The sequence below is a fragment of the Alosa sapidissima genome, chromosome 16 (assembly GCF_018492685.1).
Source record: "Alosa sapidissima isolate fAloSap1 chromosome 16, fAloSap1.pri, whole genome shotgun sequence".
Classification (NCBI taxonomy): Eukaryota; Metazoa; Chordata; class Actinopteri; order Clupeiformes; family Clupeidae; genus Alosa; species Alosa sapidissima.
Window position 1 is genome coordinate 20,402,961 of NC_055972.1, and position 20,014 is coordinate 20,422,974.

The 20,014-nt window shown below is 43.1% G+C and overlaps 1 protein-coding gene across 3 annotated transcripts in view; it reads left to right on the forward strand.

Annotated features, from left to right (window-relative positions):
• The window catches only part of cdh23 (cadherin-related 23), a 248,528-nt gene that overhangs the window by 72,451 nt on the left and 156,063 nt on the right, over positions 1-20,014 (forward strand). For all 3 annotated transcript variants that reach the window (XM_042065046.1, XM_042065047.1, XM_042065048.1), the window contains exon 6: positions 19,566-19,760. In XM_042065046.1, coding sequence (XP_041920980.1) covers positions 19,566-19,760 — 195 coding nt within the window. The remainder of the gene's footprint in view (positions 1-19,565; positions 19,761-20,014) is intronic.

Here is a 20,014-nt window from a genome sequence, read left to right on the forward strand (position 1 = left end):
GGGTATAGGCCTAGGTTTGGACATTGATGGAGGAGCTGGGTGAGAAGCTACAACTGCTGGACAAGGCCGCTGGACAATTTACATAGTAGCCTACCCTACAAACCTTTATTTAAATGGCACAAATCAGCACGCACGTAGCACAAATGATCGCGGCTATTTTGAGGAGATTTGGACACTGATGATGGGCTGAATGACGTCACACATGTAACAGCGTGTTAAATTAAAAAACATGGCTGCACAAATGTTATTTTTAACGGCACAAATCAGCACAAACATAGCACAAACGATTGAGACCATTTTGGTGAGTTTTGGACATTGATGGGGGCTGGTGACGTCACGCGAGTAATAAATAAACCATAATAACTTAGAAAACACAGTAGCACAAATGTTTCTTTTGACGGCACAAATCAGCACAAACCTAACACAAACGATTGAGACCATTTTGGAAAGATGTGGACATTGATGGGGGGCTGGATGACGTCACACGTGTAACAAATAACGTGGAATATCTTTAAAAACATAGTAGCACAAATGTTACTTTTAACGGCACAAATGAGCACAAACGTAGCACAAATGATTGACACTATTTTGGGGAAATTTGAACAAGTATGGGGGGCTGAGTGACGTCACTGGCCAGAACAGCACAAACGATCATTTTTACACAAACCGGCACAAACGTAGCACAAACGAATAGCAGTGTTTTTAATCATTTTTGAATAACATGGGGGGCCAGCTTCACGCAGGTCATTTAGAGAGATCTGGATAATGAATTGTTTTTCTGTTGTGCATTTTTCAGAAACACATATAAGCATAAGCCAGTGAAGATTTTTAAGGACTTCAGTTTTAGATTAGTATTTATTTCATGGCCTTATCCTTATGACATATTTTTTATTTAGAACATATGTTCCCCAACACTTGAAGAACTGTTCCCACTGTGATTTGAAACATTACCTCACTAGATGCCAGTTCATAATAAGATGCTACAGGCACCAGTGATATCAGGAGCAGCAGGATAATTAAAATGGTTTGATTTTCATTTTCATCCCTCTATATGTTTTGCCCTCTTTCTATCTCTCTTTCTCTATCTCTCTCTCCTCGCCCTTCAGCTTTCGTTTCCACTTTCGTCTTTCATTCTTTCTTTCTTTCTTTCTCTCTCTCTTGCTCGCTCGCTCTGACTGTCGTATATTGAGAGAATAAGAAGTGTGTCTCACTTCTTGGCCATCAGCTCCCACTTTGATGCTGATGATGCAAAGCTGCCCCTTCGCCTCCGCTTTCATTTGATCCTCAGTGACCACGACACGGCCCGTCATCTGGTCACCCGAACCTACTGTTGACCGCAGCCCAAGCGCTCTCTCTTTGAAGACAGACTACAGGGCGATAAAAGATGGGGGTGCCATCGGGCCGTGCTTTAGCCAATGCTTTTTGGTATCTAATTGGATGGAGGGTAATGTGGGTCAGATGAAGGCTGTAGCCTGCAGGTTGTGACCTTTAACCCTGGGCAGGAATAATGCATGTGCTGAAGCAGGCCTTAGCAGAATAAAGAGGGATATGAAAAAGGTGGAGAGATAATCAGATAGATAGATGGATAGAGAGAGAGAGAGAGAGAGATAGAGAGAGAGAAACAGAGAGAGGTCTCTGGAGAGGAAGGTGGGGAAAATGAGGCTGTCAGGCTGCCCAGGAAGTCGGTCTTTCTGTGTGTGTGTCTTTAGCTGTTTGTATATGTGCATGTTTGATGTAAGGGTATCTCCCAATGTGGTGCAACTTGTCTTGAGATGTGTGTTTCTCTTTGAGACGGTGTATACCTGCTGGTGGGTCCTGCTTGAAGTAGAAGTAGATGAAATGTGTTGTTTTCTTCAGCTGAGTGCAAAGAGACAACAGAGAAGATTGATCTTAATTGATCTTTGTTTGGACACACACTGAACAATACAGTGAACAAGCAGAATAAATCACAAGTGAATTAGAACTAATTTTGCCTTGTGAGATTTTTTTTTCTGAGGCCCAGTAGGAGCCTATAGCATTATTATTCACAAAGAATCTACCAGCGAATTTGTGTGTGTGTGAGTGACTGTGGGCTATTGTCAAAAAATCTTGATGGGCAAGAGGTAAAAATTACACAAAAGCATCAATTTTGTATGATTTACCCACAAAAGTGAGTTTGTAATTTCCTGAATTTACTAGCAAAGAATTGTTCCTTGGGATGCATTATCCAAACCAGTGCAGTAGTTAAAAAGCAAGATCATTTTTTTTTTAATGTGGTCAACTATGTGCAATATTATGTGAATTCAGAACTCCATTTTCTGACTTTGATATCTCCCTGTTAAAAATATGCTGGATTGTGCCTAAAGATGACCGCTATCATAAAGCTTTTCACAGTAATCAAATAAAGTGAAACTCATGATGTGAACCAGGAGCAGTTGTGTGATATGGGCTGGCTGTGACTTGCCGCTTAATCCCCCGTTGTTGAGGATGGTTTAGCGGGTGTTAGCGTGTCAGATGAGCCTACACTCTGTGGAGTTAGACACGCTTCATTTCTCCTCCTCATCCCCTCCAGTTCCTAACGTAAGCAAAGACGGGGGGGGGGGGGGGGGGGGGGGGCTCCTGGAGACTACACTGGGCTGCTTAAGTCAGCAGTAAGGAGCTGCAAATGATAGATGAATATGAACCTTTTTCACTTGAGTGTTCCCTAAAACAAATACATATCTATCTCATTTTCTTGTCTGTTACAAGCACAGAAAAACTTCAACTGTTCATTTGAGGCTCAAAATGGGTCCAAAGTTTTCCAAAATACTGTATAATACTCATAGTTATGTAATGAAAACGATGCAGCATATGTCATACATGCATACAGTAGAGCTGAGTAATGACAACCACAATGATGACCTGTGTGTGTGTGTGTGTGTGTGTGTGTGTGTATGTAATAGTGTCATTCACTTGACAACTGCATGTCAGTTGGAAATTATTATGGAAACTAATTAACTCCCCTTGCTCTCCAACATGCACACACACTCACACACATGCACACACACTTCCTCTCTCTCTCTCTTTCTCTTTCTCTCACTCTCTACACCTCCCTTGGTCTCCCTCATCCCTCCCTCTCTCTCCTCCCATTAATCAATTTCTCATTCTGGTGGTTTTTGCCACACCAAAGTTGATGTCAAAGGCGTTTTAGTGAGCAGGGTCTCCACATACCCCCATGCCCCTGCTCTCTGAGCAGGGTCTCCACATACCCCCATGCCCCTGCTCTCTGAGCAGGGTCTCCACATACCCCCATGCCCCTGCTCTCTTATCGTCTCTTATCACTCTTTCTCTCACCCTCCCTTCACCTCTTTTCAATGTTATGTTCCATTTGGTTAACTTCAATTGTGTTAACGCTAACGAGTGTCGGTGAGAAGTACAGTACAGGGTTTGCATGCAGTCCCTGTGAAAATGCATAACTTTCTGCATCTGTCGTTCTCACTGTTAGAGAGTGGATTTCATTTTGCGACTTTTAGAGTTGATATGTAATTAGATGTTATACCTACGCTGCGTAATTAACTTGATTGCACCTTTTGCTCAGAGGGAGTGAAGTTAATCAGATCACCCTTAGCCTTTAGCACCAAAGAAATTGGGCTGGAAATTTCCCCCTTGCATCACACTGTGTGGAGCTACCGCATAGCACTGCTGTAGTTACAGCTGTGTTTCCCTTATATGATGGTATGATGATCAAGGAGGAATTAGACCTAATCTGCATGGTCAAGTGAATTTCCTCCTTCTCTCCTTCCGTCGCTCTCTCGCGCACACACACACAACACACACACACACACACATGCACACAGACACACACACACACACACACACACACACACTTCTCTCTCTCTCTCTCTCTGTTTCTCTCTCAGACACACACACACACACACACACACAAACACACATGCACACAGACACACACACACACACACACACACACACACTTCTCTCTCTCTCTCTCTGTTTCTCTCTCAGACACACACACACACACACACACACAAACACACATGCACACAGACACACACACACACACACACACACACACACACACACTTCTCTCTCTCTCTCTCTCTCTGTTTCTCTCTCAGACACACACACACACATGCCCACTCACACACTTTCACTCTCACTCACACACACACACACACACAACCACACATGCACACTCACACACTTTCTCTCTCTCTCTCACACACACACACTCACTCACACAACACTATCATTCTCAGTGCCCCCCCTTCTCCTGTCTTCCTCTTTATGTCTTTATAAGAGCAGCTGTATGCTGATTAAGGGAGAAGAGAGGGAGTGGAGAGGAGGAGAGGAAAGGAAAGAAGAGGAGAGGAGAGGAGAGAAGAGAGGAGGAGAGTGGAAAAGAGAGAGAGTGGAGGCGAGGTGAGGAGAGGAGAGGAGAAGAGTGGAAAAGAGAGGACAGAGGATATGATAAAATAAAGAAATGAAGTCAGATTGGCCTGTCCCTCCGGGCCAGGGCCGTTTATATGATAATCAGCTCACCTCTCATTTGCATTTAATTCTATTAAAAAATAAATTTCTCCTAAAAAAAACAAGAAAAGTAGAAAGACAGAGGGGAATGAGAAATGAGGATGAAAAGAAGTGTGTGTGTGTGTGTGTGTGTGTGTGTGTGTGTGTGAGAGAGAGAGAGAGAGTGAGAGCAAAAACCCCCAGATACAATTGCGACAGACACTTAAATGTGTTATGCTGATTGATGAATTAAAATTGAAAATGTTCAACTGTTGAAATGTAGAAATAATGTTAAAGAAAAGCAATGTTGCAGCTGATCTGTGTTCAAATAGACTATAATTGGCATCTCAGAAGTCTCATTTCTTTCCCCATTGTCCATGAAAAGTTTGGGAACCACTAGTGTAATGTAGGCCATTTAATGAATGACTCCTCTATTGTGGGTGTGTAAGAGCATATCACCAATTCCACTGTTGAGAATCTGTCTGCACAGGCCTTCACACCACTGCTCAGACCAAAGTAATCTACTGGCTATCTGTCTCTGAATCCTTCATGCATGCTCCCTTGGAATGTGTTAACAGGATTGAACATTTCCGCAATGATTTATAATTGGTGAGGGCTGTGCTATCTATCTCACTAATGAATATGCATGACACTGATACTACCCTCTTGCAGTTAGCGAGCAGCCACTGATCCAGAACATGTGCACGTGCACACACACACACACACACACACACACACACACACACACACACACACACACACTCACTCATGTTGGACATGGGTATCCTCTGATGTTGAACACTGGGCAGGTAACCTGTCAACTCCTCAAATGTCCCATGAATTATGCTCATCCAGGCTCTTATAAAGCATGTTCATAAAACTCAGTAGTCAGTAGCCATGTTAGCCAACAGCAAATCAGCAGCAGGGTAATTTAAGATCATTCATAAAGTTGTGCTGGCAGTAGTGATTAGCACGTCAGTAGTCCATTACTGTGGTGTCAGTGCTCTCCATGTCTCACGTCCAAGACCATGGAAATGGAGCAGTTTTTTTACATTAGACATGCAAGTATAGAAGACAACTCTATTAGTGATGTACATGTCTGTCCAAACATTGAGATTATGTCCCCAAGTATACAGTAGAAGACAACTCTATTAGTGATGTACATGTCTGTCCAAACATTGAGATTATTTTCCCAAGTGTTTCTTGGTAATTTGCTGTCATAGTAAAGCAGCCGTTAGTTTAGTATTTATGTAAGTGCATATTTTTTGCACACTGTTATGAACAGGGAACAATTGTTGCTGTAATTGTATACTCAACAATGTCACATTCATTCAATTGGCAAATGTATTTTAAATGTGGTTCTGGGTAAGACTATTTCAACAAATTTTATGCAATTAACATTAATTTTACGGTTAATTTTAAGTGTACACTTACATGCAAGCACGTAGACAGATACACACACACACACACACTCACATTCAGTCCTACTGGTTTAGCGGTGGCACAACACGACACTATTCCTTAGAGAGGCCCCTCCGTGACCTCAACCTTCTCATCCCTCAACACCGCATCCTCTCCATCTGTTTCTTTCCCTTTCTCTCTACCTCTATGTCTGTCTCTCTTTCCCTCTCTCTCTACCTCTATGTCTGTGTCTCTATTTCCCTCTCTCTCTACCTCCATGTCTGTGTCTCTCTTTTTCCCTCTCTCTCTACCTCTGTATGTGTCTCTCTTTCCCTCTCTCTCTACCTCTATGTCTGTCTCTCTTTCCCTCTCTCTCTACCTCTGTCAGTGTATCTTTCCCTCTCTCTACCTCTATGTCTGTCTCTCTTTCCCTCTCTCTACCTCTATGCCTGTCTCTCTTTCCCTCTCTCTCTACCTCCATGTATGTGTCTCTCTTTCCCTCTCTCTACCTCTGTATGTGTCTCTCTTTCCCTCTCTCTCTACCTCTATGTATGTCTCTATTTCCCTCTCTCTCTACCTCTGTCAGTGTATCTTTCCCTCTCTCTACCTCTATGTCTGTGTCTCTCTTTCCCTCTCTCTCTACCTCTATACCTGTCTCTCTTTCCCTCTCTCTCTACCTCTATGTCTGTGTCTCTCTTTCCCCCTATCTCTACCTCTGTCAGTGTCTCTCTTTCCCTCTCTCTACCTCTATGTCTGTCTCTCTCTTTCCCTCTCTCTCTACCTCGGTCAGTGTCTCTCTTTCCCCCTCTCTCTACCTCTGTCAGTGTCTCTCTTCCCCCCTCTCTTTATGTCAGTGTCTGCTCCACTACGGCCCCCTATCTCAGTCCCAGTCTCTCTTTCTCGATCTTTCTTTGTCTTTATTTCCATCATTCTACAATCTATTCCCTTCTCTCTCTCTCTCTCTCTCTCTCTCTCTCTCTCTCTCTCTCTCTCTCTCTCTCTCTCTCTCTCTCTCCCTGTGTCCCTTATGTGGTACTCAGGCTTTGATTACCTTTTCACTTAAGTAAACAGCACCGGCTCTTAGGAGTCACTCAGCCATGGGAGGAGGAGAGCAGAGGAGACGAGAGAGTGAGCGCAGAGGAGGGGTAGGGAGGGGAGATGAGACGATAAAGATGCTTTTTGTTTCTCCATCCCACTGATAACAGTGCCCACACACACACACACACACACACACACACACACGTTTGTGTTTCCTCTTTTTCTCTCTATCTCTCTCTCGCTCGCTCTTTCTTTATCTCTCTCTCACACACACACACACACACACATACTTGAGAGGAACTGCTCACAGAATCACTCTACCTGCTGAAACATTTCAGTGGCAAACATATGTTTATATCTACCACACTGTCATTGTCCTTGTTGGATGATGAAACGTATGAAGTGTCATATGTTGTATGGCATACGTGCACACATACACCTACACACACAAGCACACACAGTGTCCCTGACATTGTTTTGTACATATTGTAAGCTTCAGTCCACCCCATAATGGCCTTGTTGTGCTGTGTGGTCTGAAGATTTCACATGGTTGAATGCATTTGCAAGCCACCTACCATTCCTCATACACTAGGGTGTGTGTGTGTGTGTGTGTGTGTGTGTGTAAGCACAGATGCACAGATGACTCAGGGCAAGGAAATAGAAAAGAAGACTAAAGTAAAGCTCAGAGGTTTTGCCCCCCCCCCGGCCATATTTTCCTCTGGCCTGCCTGGTAGGGCAGTTTCCATCAGCTTCTCGAAAGGGAGGGAGGAGGAGGGGGAGGAATGCACTCTTTCGCTTCATTTCACATCCCTCGCTCATTCTCTCACTTGCAGCTTGGGTCAGAGAGAGAGAGACACCCAGAGAGAGAGAGAGAGAGAGAGCAGTAAAAGGCAAAAAGTGAACGGAAAATGAAATTCTAAGAAAGGGGATAATTGAAAAGGGGATGTGAGGCCATTTAGCTACTCACTCCTTCCTTCCGTCTCTTTCTCTCTAGCACTCTCTCTCTGTTGTTTGTTTGTGTGTGTGTGTGTGTGTGTGTGCATGTGTGTGCGTGTGTGTGCGTGTGTGTGTGTGTGTGTGTGTGTGTGTGTGTGTGTGTGAAAAGATGTGTCCTATCTTTCTGCAGGAAAGCAGGATTTCCTCTTTTATTTATCAGGACATGCTGGCTGTAGCTTTTGTCTGTTCTGTCTGTTTCTATATGTGTGTGTGTTTAGGGTTTAGAGATTTGTAGTAATTTATGGACACACACACACACACACACCACACACACCACACACACGCACGCACGCACACACACACACACATGCACACACAGTTATGCAAACAGTGTGAGCACACCCAGAGACTTTAACAATTATATTTTGAGCCACGCTTACACTCAGAGAGCAAAGTATCGGCCTCGTTTTTTACCGTTTCACTCTGCATGCTATCCTGTAGGACTGTAGGGCATTCCGTCTCTGCACTCAATAACTCACTGAATAATTGAAATCTCATTTCAGCGATGATGTATGCTTTCTAGCACTGTTTCAAGGAACACCTCTGTCTCTGGACAAAAAGGGTGTCCATACCCCAGCCTTTACCAAACGTTTCCACCCTTTACAAACCATGCCAAACACTCCTGGGCCAGGGCAGTGCCAACTGGTCCGGGACTAACAGGGGGACTACACCGCGTTCATGACTTTCAGTTTCGTTCAGCACCAGACATGATAGCGGCTCGTATGTTCGGAAAAAAATAGACCAGTCTTCTAAAATGTTTTTTACGTGTTGCGAACAGAACGCTTCAGTGACGTACCTGGTGTAGCCCCCCTGGTAGAGTCTGGGGCACTGTAGGGCTGGCTGGCACCGGTGGCATGAATGGCCTTGCTTAAAGGTTGTATCAGTGATAGCGAGGATACGTCACTTCTGTTGATGTTCAAACAAAACAAAGAGCTAGCTCGCTACTCCCTCCCCCTCTCTCCCGTGTAATTAAAACTCTCTTAAACGCGCATCTCGTCGGTTATTGGTTGAAACACTTTATTTTGCCTTTTAGTGGGTTGCCAACCCTTATTGGTAGCAATTGTTTTTGTGTACAGATCTCGGAGCCTAGGCTGCCTACAGTACAGAGAAGTTTTTTTTTTTTGACGGCCGGCTTATGGGGCAGACAGCTAGAGGATCATTAGGAAAGATTAGATGAATGTAATCATTTATGTTTGGGCCTGAAATCGCTGATACAACCTTTAAGTAATGATGATGAAAATGGAAAAGGGGAAATTCTTAAGCTGATTGAGTATTTTTTTTATTTTTCACAGACCCTATTGGTCATTAGGGCCAACCTTTTTTTGATGGTAAAATGGGCAGGTATTTTGAACAAGACGTTTTTTTCCCTGCCCCGTTATGTTCTTACCAGCGATGAAGAGCGAAAAAATCTTTGTGGTGGTCTAATTCTAAGGCAGTAATTTAACCATAAGAGAACATTAAAACCCTGCTATTCTTCTGTTTCCTGCTCAGCCACAGGTAGGGCTCTACTCTCAGGTAGTTTTATCTTCTGCTCCCTGCTGCCTAGAACAATGTGCAGAGATTACACACACTCCCTGCTTTGGAGGGGTGGGGGGGTAAACACAACCTTACCATAGAAAAAGAGGATGAAGAGAATTGTTATGAAAGTGATACAAGTAAACGAAAGTTAAAGTTTGTAGGAGTTGAGTAAAGGTCTGCACAGTTACATAGGTACAGAGAAAAAAAGTATGTAAGAAAAAATAGCAATACAAATTGGGAGAGATTCAGAGAGACATAAAGAGGAGTAGGGCAGCCGACTGAGAGGGAAAATGAGAAAGGGAGAAAGAAAGAAAAAGTTAGAGAGAGAGAGAGAGAGAGAGAGAGAACTGGCCTCTTGGCTGGTGTGGGAGTAATCAGATCTGTATTGTAGTGAGCAGCGGGCGCCCCTCCCCCTAGACGTCCCAGCTGGCCATTTAACCGCCACCCCCCGCCAACCCGACCAATTAACCCTGTGCTGCTCAGCGCCTCTCTCGCCCCACGCCTGCCAGCCATTGTTCCACCAGTCGGACGAGGCCCTGCCTGCTCAGGATTGAGTCTTATTTTGCCATTGGGAGGCCCCCGAACATGCCAGCGGCCATTGTCAGAGAATGGCTAGGTGTTGCACAAGGTGTTTTGGGACTTACATCGAAGCAGCCGCCTATGGTTTTATGTCAGCCATTCGCTTCTTTCTCTTTAAAAGACATTAAGTCTGATAGCTACCTGTTAGCAATCAGCTATTCAAACCACACTTGTATTCTTCCTTTCAAAATAATATGGCCTAGACTTGAAGCAAGAGTAAAAGGTGTGTTGCTATTTCCAGGTACATACTGAATGTCTTGCATTGATGTATCCTTCATGTTATTTCCTATGGGCTGTAGATCTTATCCAGATCCCTGCATACGACTGTGATCTTTCCTGTGATCTTTCTTCATAAATGTAGCTTTGTTTGCACAGTGTGGAAATATTCACTAGAAAACAGAAACACACAAGCACTTCCTTTAACCACTATGGCTTTAACCAGGTTTCACTTGGCTGCTGTCCATGGTTCTGAAATCCTAGTGGTGGTGGACTGGGGCTGATGTTTGAAATGTACTGCCAGAAGGATGAGCCCTAAAATTCTAGCTGAATAATGCAACATGTGTCACCAGTTTTCATTGTATGTTTCACTCAAGCAGGGCCGATGTGGGGCTACTTTTCAGCCCAGGAGTTTCAGGTCCAAGACCAGCCCACGTTTTCCATGGTGGTGGAAATTGGATAAATGAAGCAACATTTCAGCTCTTACTATCCTGTAGTTTTTATTAGTACCATGGTTCAACAAATGTGTAAAGGTTCTATAATAATTCACTTCAACTGAGAAGTTAACAAAAAATATTCCACTATTCCACAAGTTAACAAAAACAGAAAGACAGAAAGAAAGAAAGCCTTTGAAATGTAGCCTACAGTGTATCCCACGCTTCCACAAAGAGGCATATTGAACTAATGTTTAGGCTACATGTTTTTTGCATGGGTAGGCTATATTGTTGGTTGGTCATTTAGCCTAGGCTACTCCTTTACTATACCCACTTCTGAGCTTACAAAGCATATAGGTTTATCATTATTGCTCTTTCTTACATTAAATAACTTTAATTTATCCTCTCTACTTGTCCCTGTAGTCATGGCCTCCTCATCACTAATTTCGGGCTCATCATTTTCAGTGGTGGACTGGTTGATCTGCTGCTCAGAGGCTACACTTTTTACCGGATAAGCCTACACAGATCAAGCTTCAGTTTTGTTATCAATATTTGCATACTGCAAAGTCTATGAATCGGATACAAAAGGCTACTATTTTAAGTAATTTAATGTGCTTGCGAATAGCTTGACGACTCTACAACGTCCATTATTAGCCCAATTACATTGCTAATAATCATTGGCTATAGGCATACCATCTATCCTTCCTGACGCTTATGGCTACAGTAGGGCCGGCCCGGCTATCCGTATCTAAAACTTTTTGGAAAAGATGGGCTATATGGACCCAACCAACTCTTTTTGGGAGGGGAGAACTCCCTCATATAAGCTACAACCCATGCAGAGGCAACGGTGTCATGCACAGAATGCGGAGCGGTGTCATGTATAGGCTACTTTAAGAGAAGATAGACTAACGTGACAAATGTCAATATTTTTTCCCTCGACCAGACCAAAAGTGAAGTTGCCCACCGGGAATTCTCCCGATTCTCCCGATTACCCACCCCGGGCCTGCACTCAAGGCAAAACGTTTTTTTTTTCCCCAGACAATGTCAGTAATTCATCAATTACTCATACTTTATGCTGGAACATTGAATTTTGGAGTCAGTACATTCACAGTGCATACACAGAGTATTTCACAGCTTTTACATTTCATGTTTCTTTTTTACTCTCAACTGTGTTATCGTGTCGATGAACAGACATTGGAGTACATTCACATACTTGCACCATTTACCTTGTAACATCCACAGACGACTACATCTGAATAAAGGGCAAAGGTTTGGTGAAGCTGCAGAATACAGTATGTCGGGATGGGGAAACAAAGTTCCCTGTAATATTATACCACAGTGAGCTGGCTCAAATGGCAGATGGCTCTCCGATCAGACACTTAGGCCATTACACTACCCTCTGATTGCCTCTCTCAGATTTATGCTCTGGTCCTGCCTCCAAAGTTCTCACACCTCTCATCCTCTCTTCTCTATTCTGTCTATCTCGCAACTTCCTTATAATTGCACTTCTCCTCTTTTGCTCTCCTGCTCTTCTCTCTCTTTTCATCTTTTCTTCTTACTTCCCTTCTCTTGTCGTTTCCCTGTCTTCTTTCCTCTTCCCTTTCTCCGTCTCTTAGCCACACCCCCCCCCCCCCCCCATTTCCTCTCCTTTAATGGATACATTCACATGCCCATTAGACTCCCATTTGTAGGATAAAGTGTGTGAGGCCACGGCTCTGTTTGATGAGGTGGACTCTAAGCCTTTGGCAGATCGCCCCATCCATCCCCACCACGTTGTTTATTATGGTCTGCCTTTATGGAGGAGACACTGGCCATATCGCAGGTTATGAGGCAATAAAAGACAAGGGTTTCACACTCTCCTGATCTTTCCACTAGACCTCTTCCATTCCTGGATAATCAACAGAGTGGGGTTGAGTCACGCTGGCATGCATGTGTGTGCTTGTGCATATACATACACACACATACATAAATACGCACACACACACACACACACACACACACACACACACACACACACACACACACACACACACTGACTAATTGATGAGAGTCCCACTGTTCTCAGAATAGGAATAGGACAGCTGTCATTCTATCAGCACAAACTGTGCCATGCCATCCCATGCGAGTTGGATCCCCATGCGAGTTGGATCCCCATCATACAATAAACAAGGTGTGTGTGTGTATGTGTGTGTGTGTGTGTGTGTGTGTGTGTGTGTGTGTGTGTGTGTGACTCAGCGCACATCTTATGAGTCCTTGTCATTTTTCTAGTTTCCAGTTGTGTCTTGGAGTGTTAATGAGGCATTGTTTAGCAACTTACAAAATAGAAAATTAGAGTGCTTCTGTCCACTTACTGAAGAGGTTGGAAAATGGTGCAAACACATACAGTACACTAACATACACGCACGCGCACACACATGAGCACACACACACACACACACAGAAACAAATGTATGCACACACACACAAACACACACTCACATTGACTGTCATTGATTTCTGCCAGAAGGGATGCAGAGTCTGATGTCAAAGACATAAACATATTTGCATATTTGTGTGTGTGTGTGTGTGTGTGTGTGTTTGTACGTTTGTGCGTGTGTGTGTGTGTGTGTGTGTGTGTGTGCATACATGTGTTTCTGTGTGTGTGTGTGTGCTCATGTAATAATAATAATAATAAATAATAAAGCTTTATTTGTATAGCACCTTTCATACACAGAATGCAGCTCAAAGTGCTTTACATTTGAAGCATGTAACACAATAGTAGTCAGTCAGTCATTATCAATCACTTTTCTTTGCTGTTTATGATATGCTCAGCAACATATCAAAAATATAGAAAATGACGTCATAAGACTGGCAGCCTTAACCCTCTTACCCCCCACAAGCACGCCATATGGCAACTGTGGCAAGGAAAAACTCCCATATTCCAGGAAGAAACCTTGAGCAGAACCTGACTTAATAGGGGGAGCCCATCTGCTTCTGGCTGGCTGCGCCCTCCAATAGTAGCAGATGTAGAATAATCTGAAAATGTAGTCTACAGGATAAGATGAGTTAACTAAAAGCTTTCCTGTACAGGTATGTTTTCAGATCTTTTTTAAAAATATTTACTGAACTCGCCTGCTTGATGTACAGAGGCAGGGTGTTCCATAGTTTGGGGGCATAATGGATAAACGCAGCTTCTCCACTTTGTTTGTGGAGCACTTTGGGTACGATTAAAAGATTAGAATTGGATGATCTAAGTTTCCTTTGTGGTTGATAAGATATTAAAAGCTCAGAGATATATGAAGGTGCTATGCCATTCAGAGCTTTGTAAGTAATTAACATAACCTTAAAATCAATTCTATAGGAAATAGGGAGCCAGTGCAGTTCAGCCAACACAGGGGTGATGTGTTCTCTCTTCTTAGTCTTAGTTAAAAGTCTAGCCGCAGAGTTCTGTATGAGTGCCAATTTCTTTAGATGTTTTTTGGGAAGACCAGTGAAAAGTGCATTGCAGTAGTCTAACCTGCTAGTGATAAAGGCGTGAATTAGTTTTTCTGCATCTTGTTGAGTTAAAAAAGGCCGCACTTTGGCAATGTTTCTCAAGTGGAAATAGGCTGTCTGAGTAACTTTACTGATATGGGGCTTAAAACTTAACTCTGCATCTAAGATGACACCGAGGCTTGTTACTTTTGGTTTGACCTGGTGTGCCAAGTTCCCCAGATTACTAAGAATAATATCTCGCTTTAGTTTTGGTCCAACCAGAAGTACCTCTGTTTTGTCATCATTTAGTTTCAAAAAGTTTTTGCTCATCCACTGATTAATGGAGGTTAGGCATGCAGTGAGGGAGCAAAGGCCATCTGGGTTAGTTGGCTCAACAGAAAGATACAATTGGGTATCATCTGCGTAGCTGTGGAAGTTTACATTATGTTGACTTATGACGTTTCCCAATGGAAGCATATATAGAGAAAATAGCAGGGGACCAAGGCAGCTCCCCTGGGCCACACCAAAAGGCAAGTCATGTTTTTCAGATACATGATCTCCTAGACTGATATAAAAATCTCTGCCAGTAATGTAGGTTTGAAACCAGTTTAGAGCATTATCAGAGAGACCCACCCACTTCGCAAGGCGGTGAATTAGGATGCTATGATCAATGGTGTCAAATGCCGCACTCAAATCCAGAAGAATAAGGATTGAGACTTTGTTTGAGTCGGTAGCTAGTCTGAGATCATTGACTATTTTTACTAGAGCCGTTTCTGTGCTGTGATTTGATCTAAAACCTGATTGGAATTTTTCAAGGATACTGTTTTCGTTGAGGAAGGTATTTAACTGATTACAAACAACTTTTTCAAGTACTTTGCTCAAAAACGATAGATTTGATATAGGCCTGTAGTTGCTCAGATTGGTATGGTCAAGATTTGACTTTTTAAGTAAAGGTTTCACAACAGCGGTTTTAAAAGCAGTTGGAAATATACCTGTTTCTAATGAGGTATTTATTACCTTGAGAAAAAAGGGAGCTAAGCCATCATATACTTTTTTGAGGAATGTAGTAGGGATTGGATCTAAAACACATGTTGAGGAGCCGGTTTGAGTTATAATTTTACCAAGCTCAGATTGAGTAATAGTGCTAAAGGACCTTAATTTTGGGGGGCTGTTTTTGGGTGTACTATCAAACATATTACTTGTGTTACCAATAGCCTCCCTTATAGAAATGACTTTGTTTTTGAAGAAGTCTGCAAATTCTTCGCATCTTAGAGAGGATGCCTGACTGAGTGTATCAAAAGGTGTTTGATGCAATAGCCTATCAATGGTAGAGAACAACACCCTAGAGTTTCCACTGTTTTCAGCAATTACCTTAGAGAAGTGGTTCCTCCTCTCATTCCGAATAGCTCTATTATAATTTGCAATTTTTTCTTTTAGAATGGCACGGTGAACCTGTAACTTAGTTTTTCTCCATGTTCTCTCAGCTTTCCTACATGATCTTTTTAGATCATGGATATTTTCGTTCATCCAAGGTGTCAGTTTGCTACAGGGCCTTTTTTTAGTCTTTAAGGGTGCCACTCTGTCAAGCAGAGCGCCTAATTCACGATTGAGAGCCTCTACCATTTGATCAATGGGATGATGTAAAATATCTAAATTTATGGAGTCTATAAGAGCTATGAACTGCTGTTCTGCTCTAATGTCCAAGAGTCGCGATTTGATTGCAATTTCGGGATGAATTTTTGGAGTATGTAGTACAATATTAAAAGATACACAATGATGATCAGACATATTTATATCTTTTACTGATAAGTCTGTGACTTCTATCCCTCTGGAAATGACTAGATCGAGGGTGTTGCCAAGGTTGTGGGTGGGTCCTGTAACATGCTGCTTTAGCTCTAAACTGTCCAACACATTAAGGAACTTACTGGCTTTAGCATCAGTTGTCTTATTGACATGAATATTGAAGTCGCCATTTACAATTATCCGATCATAGCTAGTGATGATGAGCGACATAAGTTCAGAAAACTGGTCGAGAAAGCCAGTCCATAGTTTAGGAGGGCGGTATAAGGTTAATAGAAGTACAGCTGGGTCAGCCTTCAGAGTGAGGGCAATATACTCAAAGGAAGCGAATTCGCCAAAGTTGACTCGTGTGCAACTATATTTGTTTGAGAGAATGGAGGCAATTCCACCACCTCGTTTGCCTTGTCTAATTGAGTGGAAGAAATTATAATTTGGGGGACAAGTCTCAACAAGAACAGCTTCGCTGTCTGAAGTCAGCCAGGTTTCAACAAGAAACAGAAAATCCAATTTTTTTTCACTAATAAAATCATTGATTGCAAAGGTTTTGGTAGTAAGTGCACCTATATTTAGTAAACCCATGTTAGCTGAAAATGCCTCTGGCTTTTGAGGAATATGCTGAGGTATGGAAAGAATATTTGTTAGGTTTCTAGTTTTAAATTTGTCTTTTCTTTTTACTATATGTTGGGTAGAAATCAACGTTGGAATAGAACTATAAGCATAAGTCATGCTATTGCATGACACAGCTTGATCTATGGTAGTAGTATTGTATGTTACCCTGCAGAAAACATTCTCAGACTCATCCACATGTATAATGCCATTCGAATCAATACCTGGGGGGCGTGAATCTGTAATATTTTCTACATGTGTGTGCTTGTGCGCGTGTATGTGAGTGTACGGCACCATTTCCTGCTCAGGGCACTGCAGAAGTTGCACTGTGCCTTCCACATTCCTGCCTATTGCCATGCCGTCTGTTTCTCTCCCTCCTCTGTTCTTTGTTGCATCACTCTTTCATCTATCTCTTCAACACTCATCTCTGTCTCTGTCTCTTCCTTCGTGGTTGTTGTTTCCTTTAAACATTCATAATGCTCATCTGGGATGGAGTAATGCTTATGTAAACTTTAGTCCCTCAACCGGCTCAATGTTAAGCTATCTTAGTAGAGGTAGTATCATCATTTCATATACTCAAGAAAGGTAATCTTATTTTAACATGTTTATTTGCATTACATTCATTTCATATTTATTTTTGGTACTATTTCCAATGGATCATAAGAAAGGGTTCTCTCTCCCTCTCTCTCACTCACACACACACACACGTACGCACACACACACACAGACACACACACACACACACACACACACACACACACAGACACACTCACACACGCACACACACACACACACACACACACTCTCACACACTCTCACACACACACACATCTGTCACCATTACCATGTGTTAATTGGAGCACTTGTCCTCCCGTGTTCCCTGAGTGTCCGTCTGTCTCGTCCTGTATCTGCTCCCTTCCGTCTCGGCTCTTACTCATAGGCAGGCCAGACAGGAGGGGCTGATGGCCGCTCAGCCCCCTTTGGCATTTCACTGACTGACTGACTGACTGCTGTGCACTGGACTCAGCATGACGGCCCGTTAGCCGTGGCCGCTAATCAGAGAGAGACACTTGCTGGGCTGGGCTGGGCTGGGCTGGGCTGTACAGTTGCCCATTTCACAACATCACACAGAGCTGTTAGTCGTTAGCCGTTTTGATTTCCCTTTTTTTTTGTTAAGCGTGCTGTCTGGCTGTGGAAATCTCAGTCTCAATCAGTGTCTGTCACACACTCTGGTGCTCACTCACTGTCCTCCCTCATCACTGTTTGTCTTTACGTCTTTGTCCTACAGACATTCTATCCCTCCATCATTCTTTCCCTCTTACCTTTATTTTTCTGAACTTTGTTCCCCCTGTTCAGTTGTTTGTCTCGTCTTCTCTCTCTTTCTTTTTTTTTCTCCTTTCATTTCTCTTGCTCTTTCTCTCTCTCTTTCTATTTTTTTCTCTTCTCCCTCTCTTTCTATTTTTCTTTTTTCTTTCTCCTCTCTCTCCCTCTTTCTCTCTCTCTCTGTGTGTGTGTGTGTGTGTGTGTGTGTGTGTGTGTGTGTGTGTGTGTGGTAGAGATGGATGCAAATGCAAGCAGACACCTCTGGGCTCTTTTCTGCTGAGTACCGCTTGTCTGTGAGGAGAGAGTTGCATGAGGAGACACACTAGAGAAGGAAAACATGGTGTAGATTGAGAGAGCAAGACTGTATGACAAATATGACAAAAACAAACTTCTCTCAAACTGCATTGTTTACATTGTGTGTGTGTGCGTGTGCCTGTGCGTGTGTGCATGTGCGTGTGTGGTGAGCAGGCATTTCTTCTGCATCACTGACATTTACGTGTATATTTCTCAGTCTCTCTCTCTCTCCTTGTACAGTATGTGTTTTTTTTCCTGTATGAGTGTGTACCAGGCTGAGGTTTACGTTCAGCTGGTCTGTACTCTTGTATCTGAGGGAGGTTCTGACCATGGACTTCAGCCCTGGGGTCTGATGCCTCCTACACTGGCCTATGACCTTTGACCTCTCAGTTCTAATCCCTTGAGAAGCCACTCTTTTCCATCACTCCCTGACCAGGTCATCTAGCCACCAAGCTGCATGGGGGGTCACAGCTTTTAATGACCAGTCAAGCCTATGAAGCTCACTGGGAATATACGCTAGAGCCATTTTTTTTATACTTCACTTCTATTTGTAGCTTTTGAATTGTTTGTTGATTACCGCTACTGGCATCTGAATTCTTCAATGTATTTGAAGTAACTGATTAAGTGGTAATGTATATTTATCCTAGTAGGCATTGAGTGTGTTTATATATTAAAGTCAAGTGTGTGTCTGTGTGACTGTGTATGTGACTGTTTATGTGTATGTCTGTGTACATGTATGTGTGTATGCTTGTATCCTGCACATCCCTGTAAGAATGTTGATTGCATATTTATGCACCCCTCAAACCATTGTAAGTCATCATCACGGCTGGCTGAGTTGCTGACCAGCAGCATTTAAAGGCCCTGTAGGTACCCGACTCAGACATTGACCGTGAACAAAGCCCACTGTGGGCTTTTGTGTTCTGCAGTGTTTTACTACGGCACGATTAATTATGCCTGAATACCCAAGTGTTTGTATCAGGGTTTTTGATTACTTCAAAATATTACTTTCAAAATCACAATTTTACACACCCCCACACACACACACACACACACAGAGAGAAAGAGAGAAAGACTCTCTCTCTCAAACACACTTATACACATATAGACATTGCTACACACACACACACACACACACACACACTGCAGATGAGAGAGAAAATAGGAGTTAGTCTACCATGCAGGTCAGCGATGATTGAGGCACACACACTTTCATCCAAGTATACCTTCATAACTTCAACATTGTCATAATTGCATTCCTACAAAACCCAATTGCAATTTCACCTCCTTTACAGACAGACCTGAGGTCAGATTGCCATTGGCTTATCAGTTACCTCCATATCTGCCTCTCCCCCTCACATCGCCCTGCTCTTTTTTTTCTCTCTCTCTCTCTGTGCGTGCGTGCGTGCATGTGTGTGTGTGTAGAGTACTCCGGTAGGCACGTCCGTGTTCATGGTGAATGCCACCGATCCTGACCAAGGCACCGGCGGCAGCGTGCTCTTCTCCTTCCAGCCGCCCTCCTCCTTCTTCTCCATCGACGGGGCCCGCGGCATCGTCACCGTCACCAAGACGCTGGACTACGAGATCACCTCAACCTATCAGCTCACTGTCAATGCCACGGTTAGACACACACACACACACACACACACACACACACACACACACACAAATACACCTCCATGCTCTCTCACACAAATAGAAAAAGTCATGCTGACCGCAAACCCTGAAAGCAGAACACAGTGAAACATGACCTTACTGATGCCTTAGGAGACTTCATACAGATATCTGCCTCTCATGCACGGTCTTATTTCAGAGCACAAAGTTATCAAGGACAACACATTTAAGCTAAACAAAAACATTTTCCATTTGGTCCT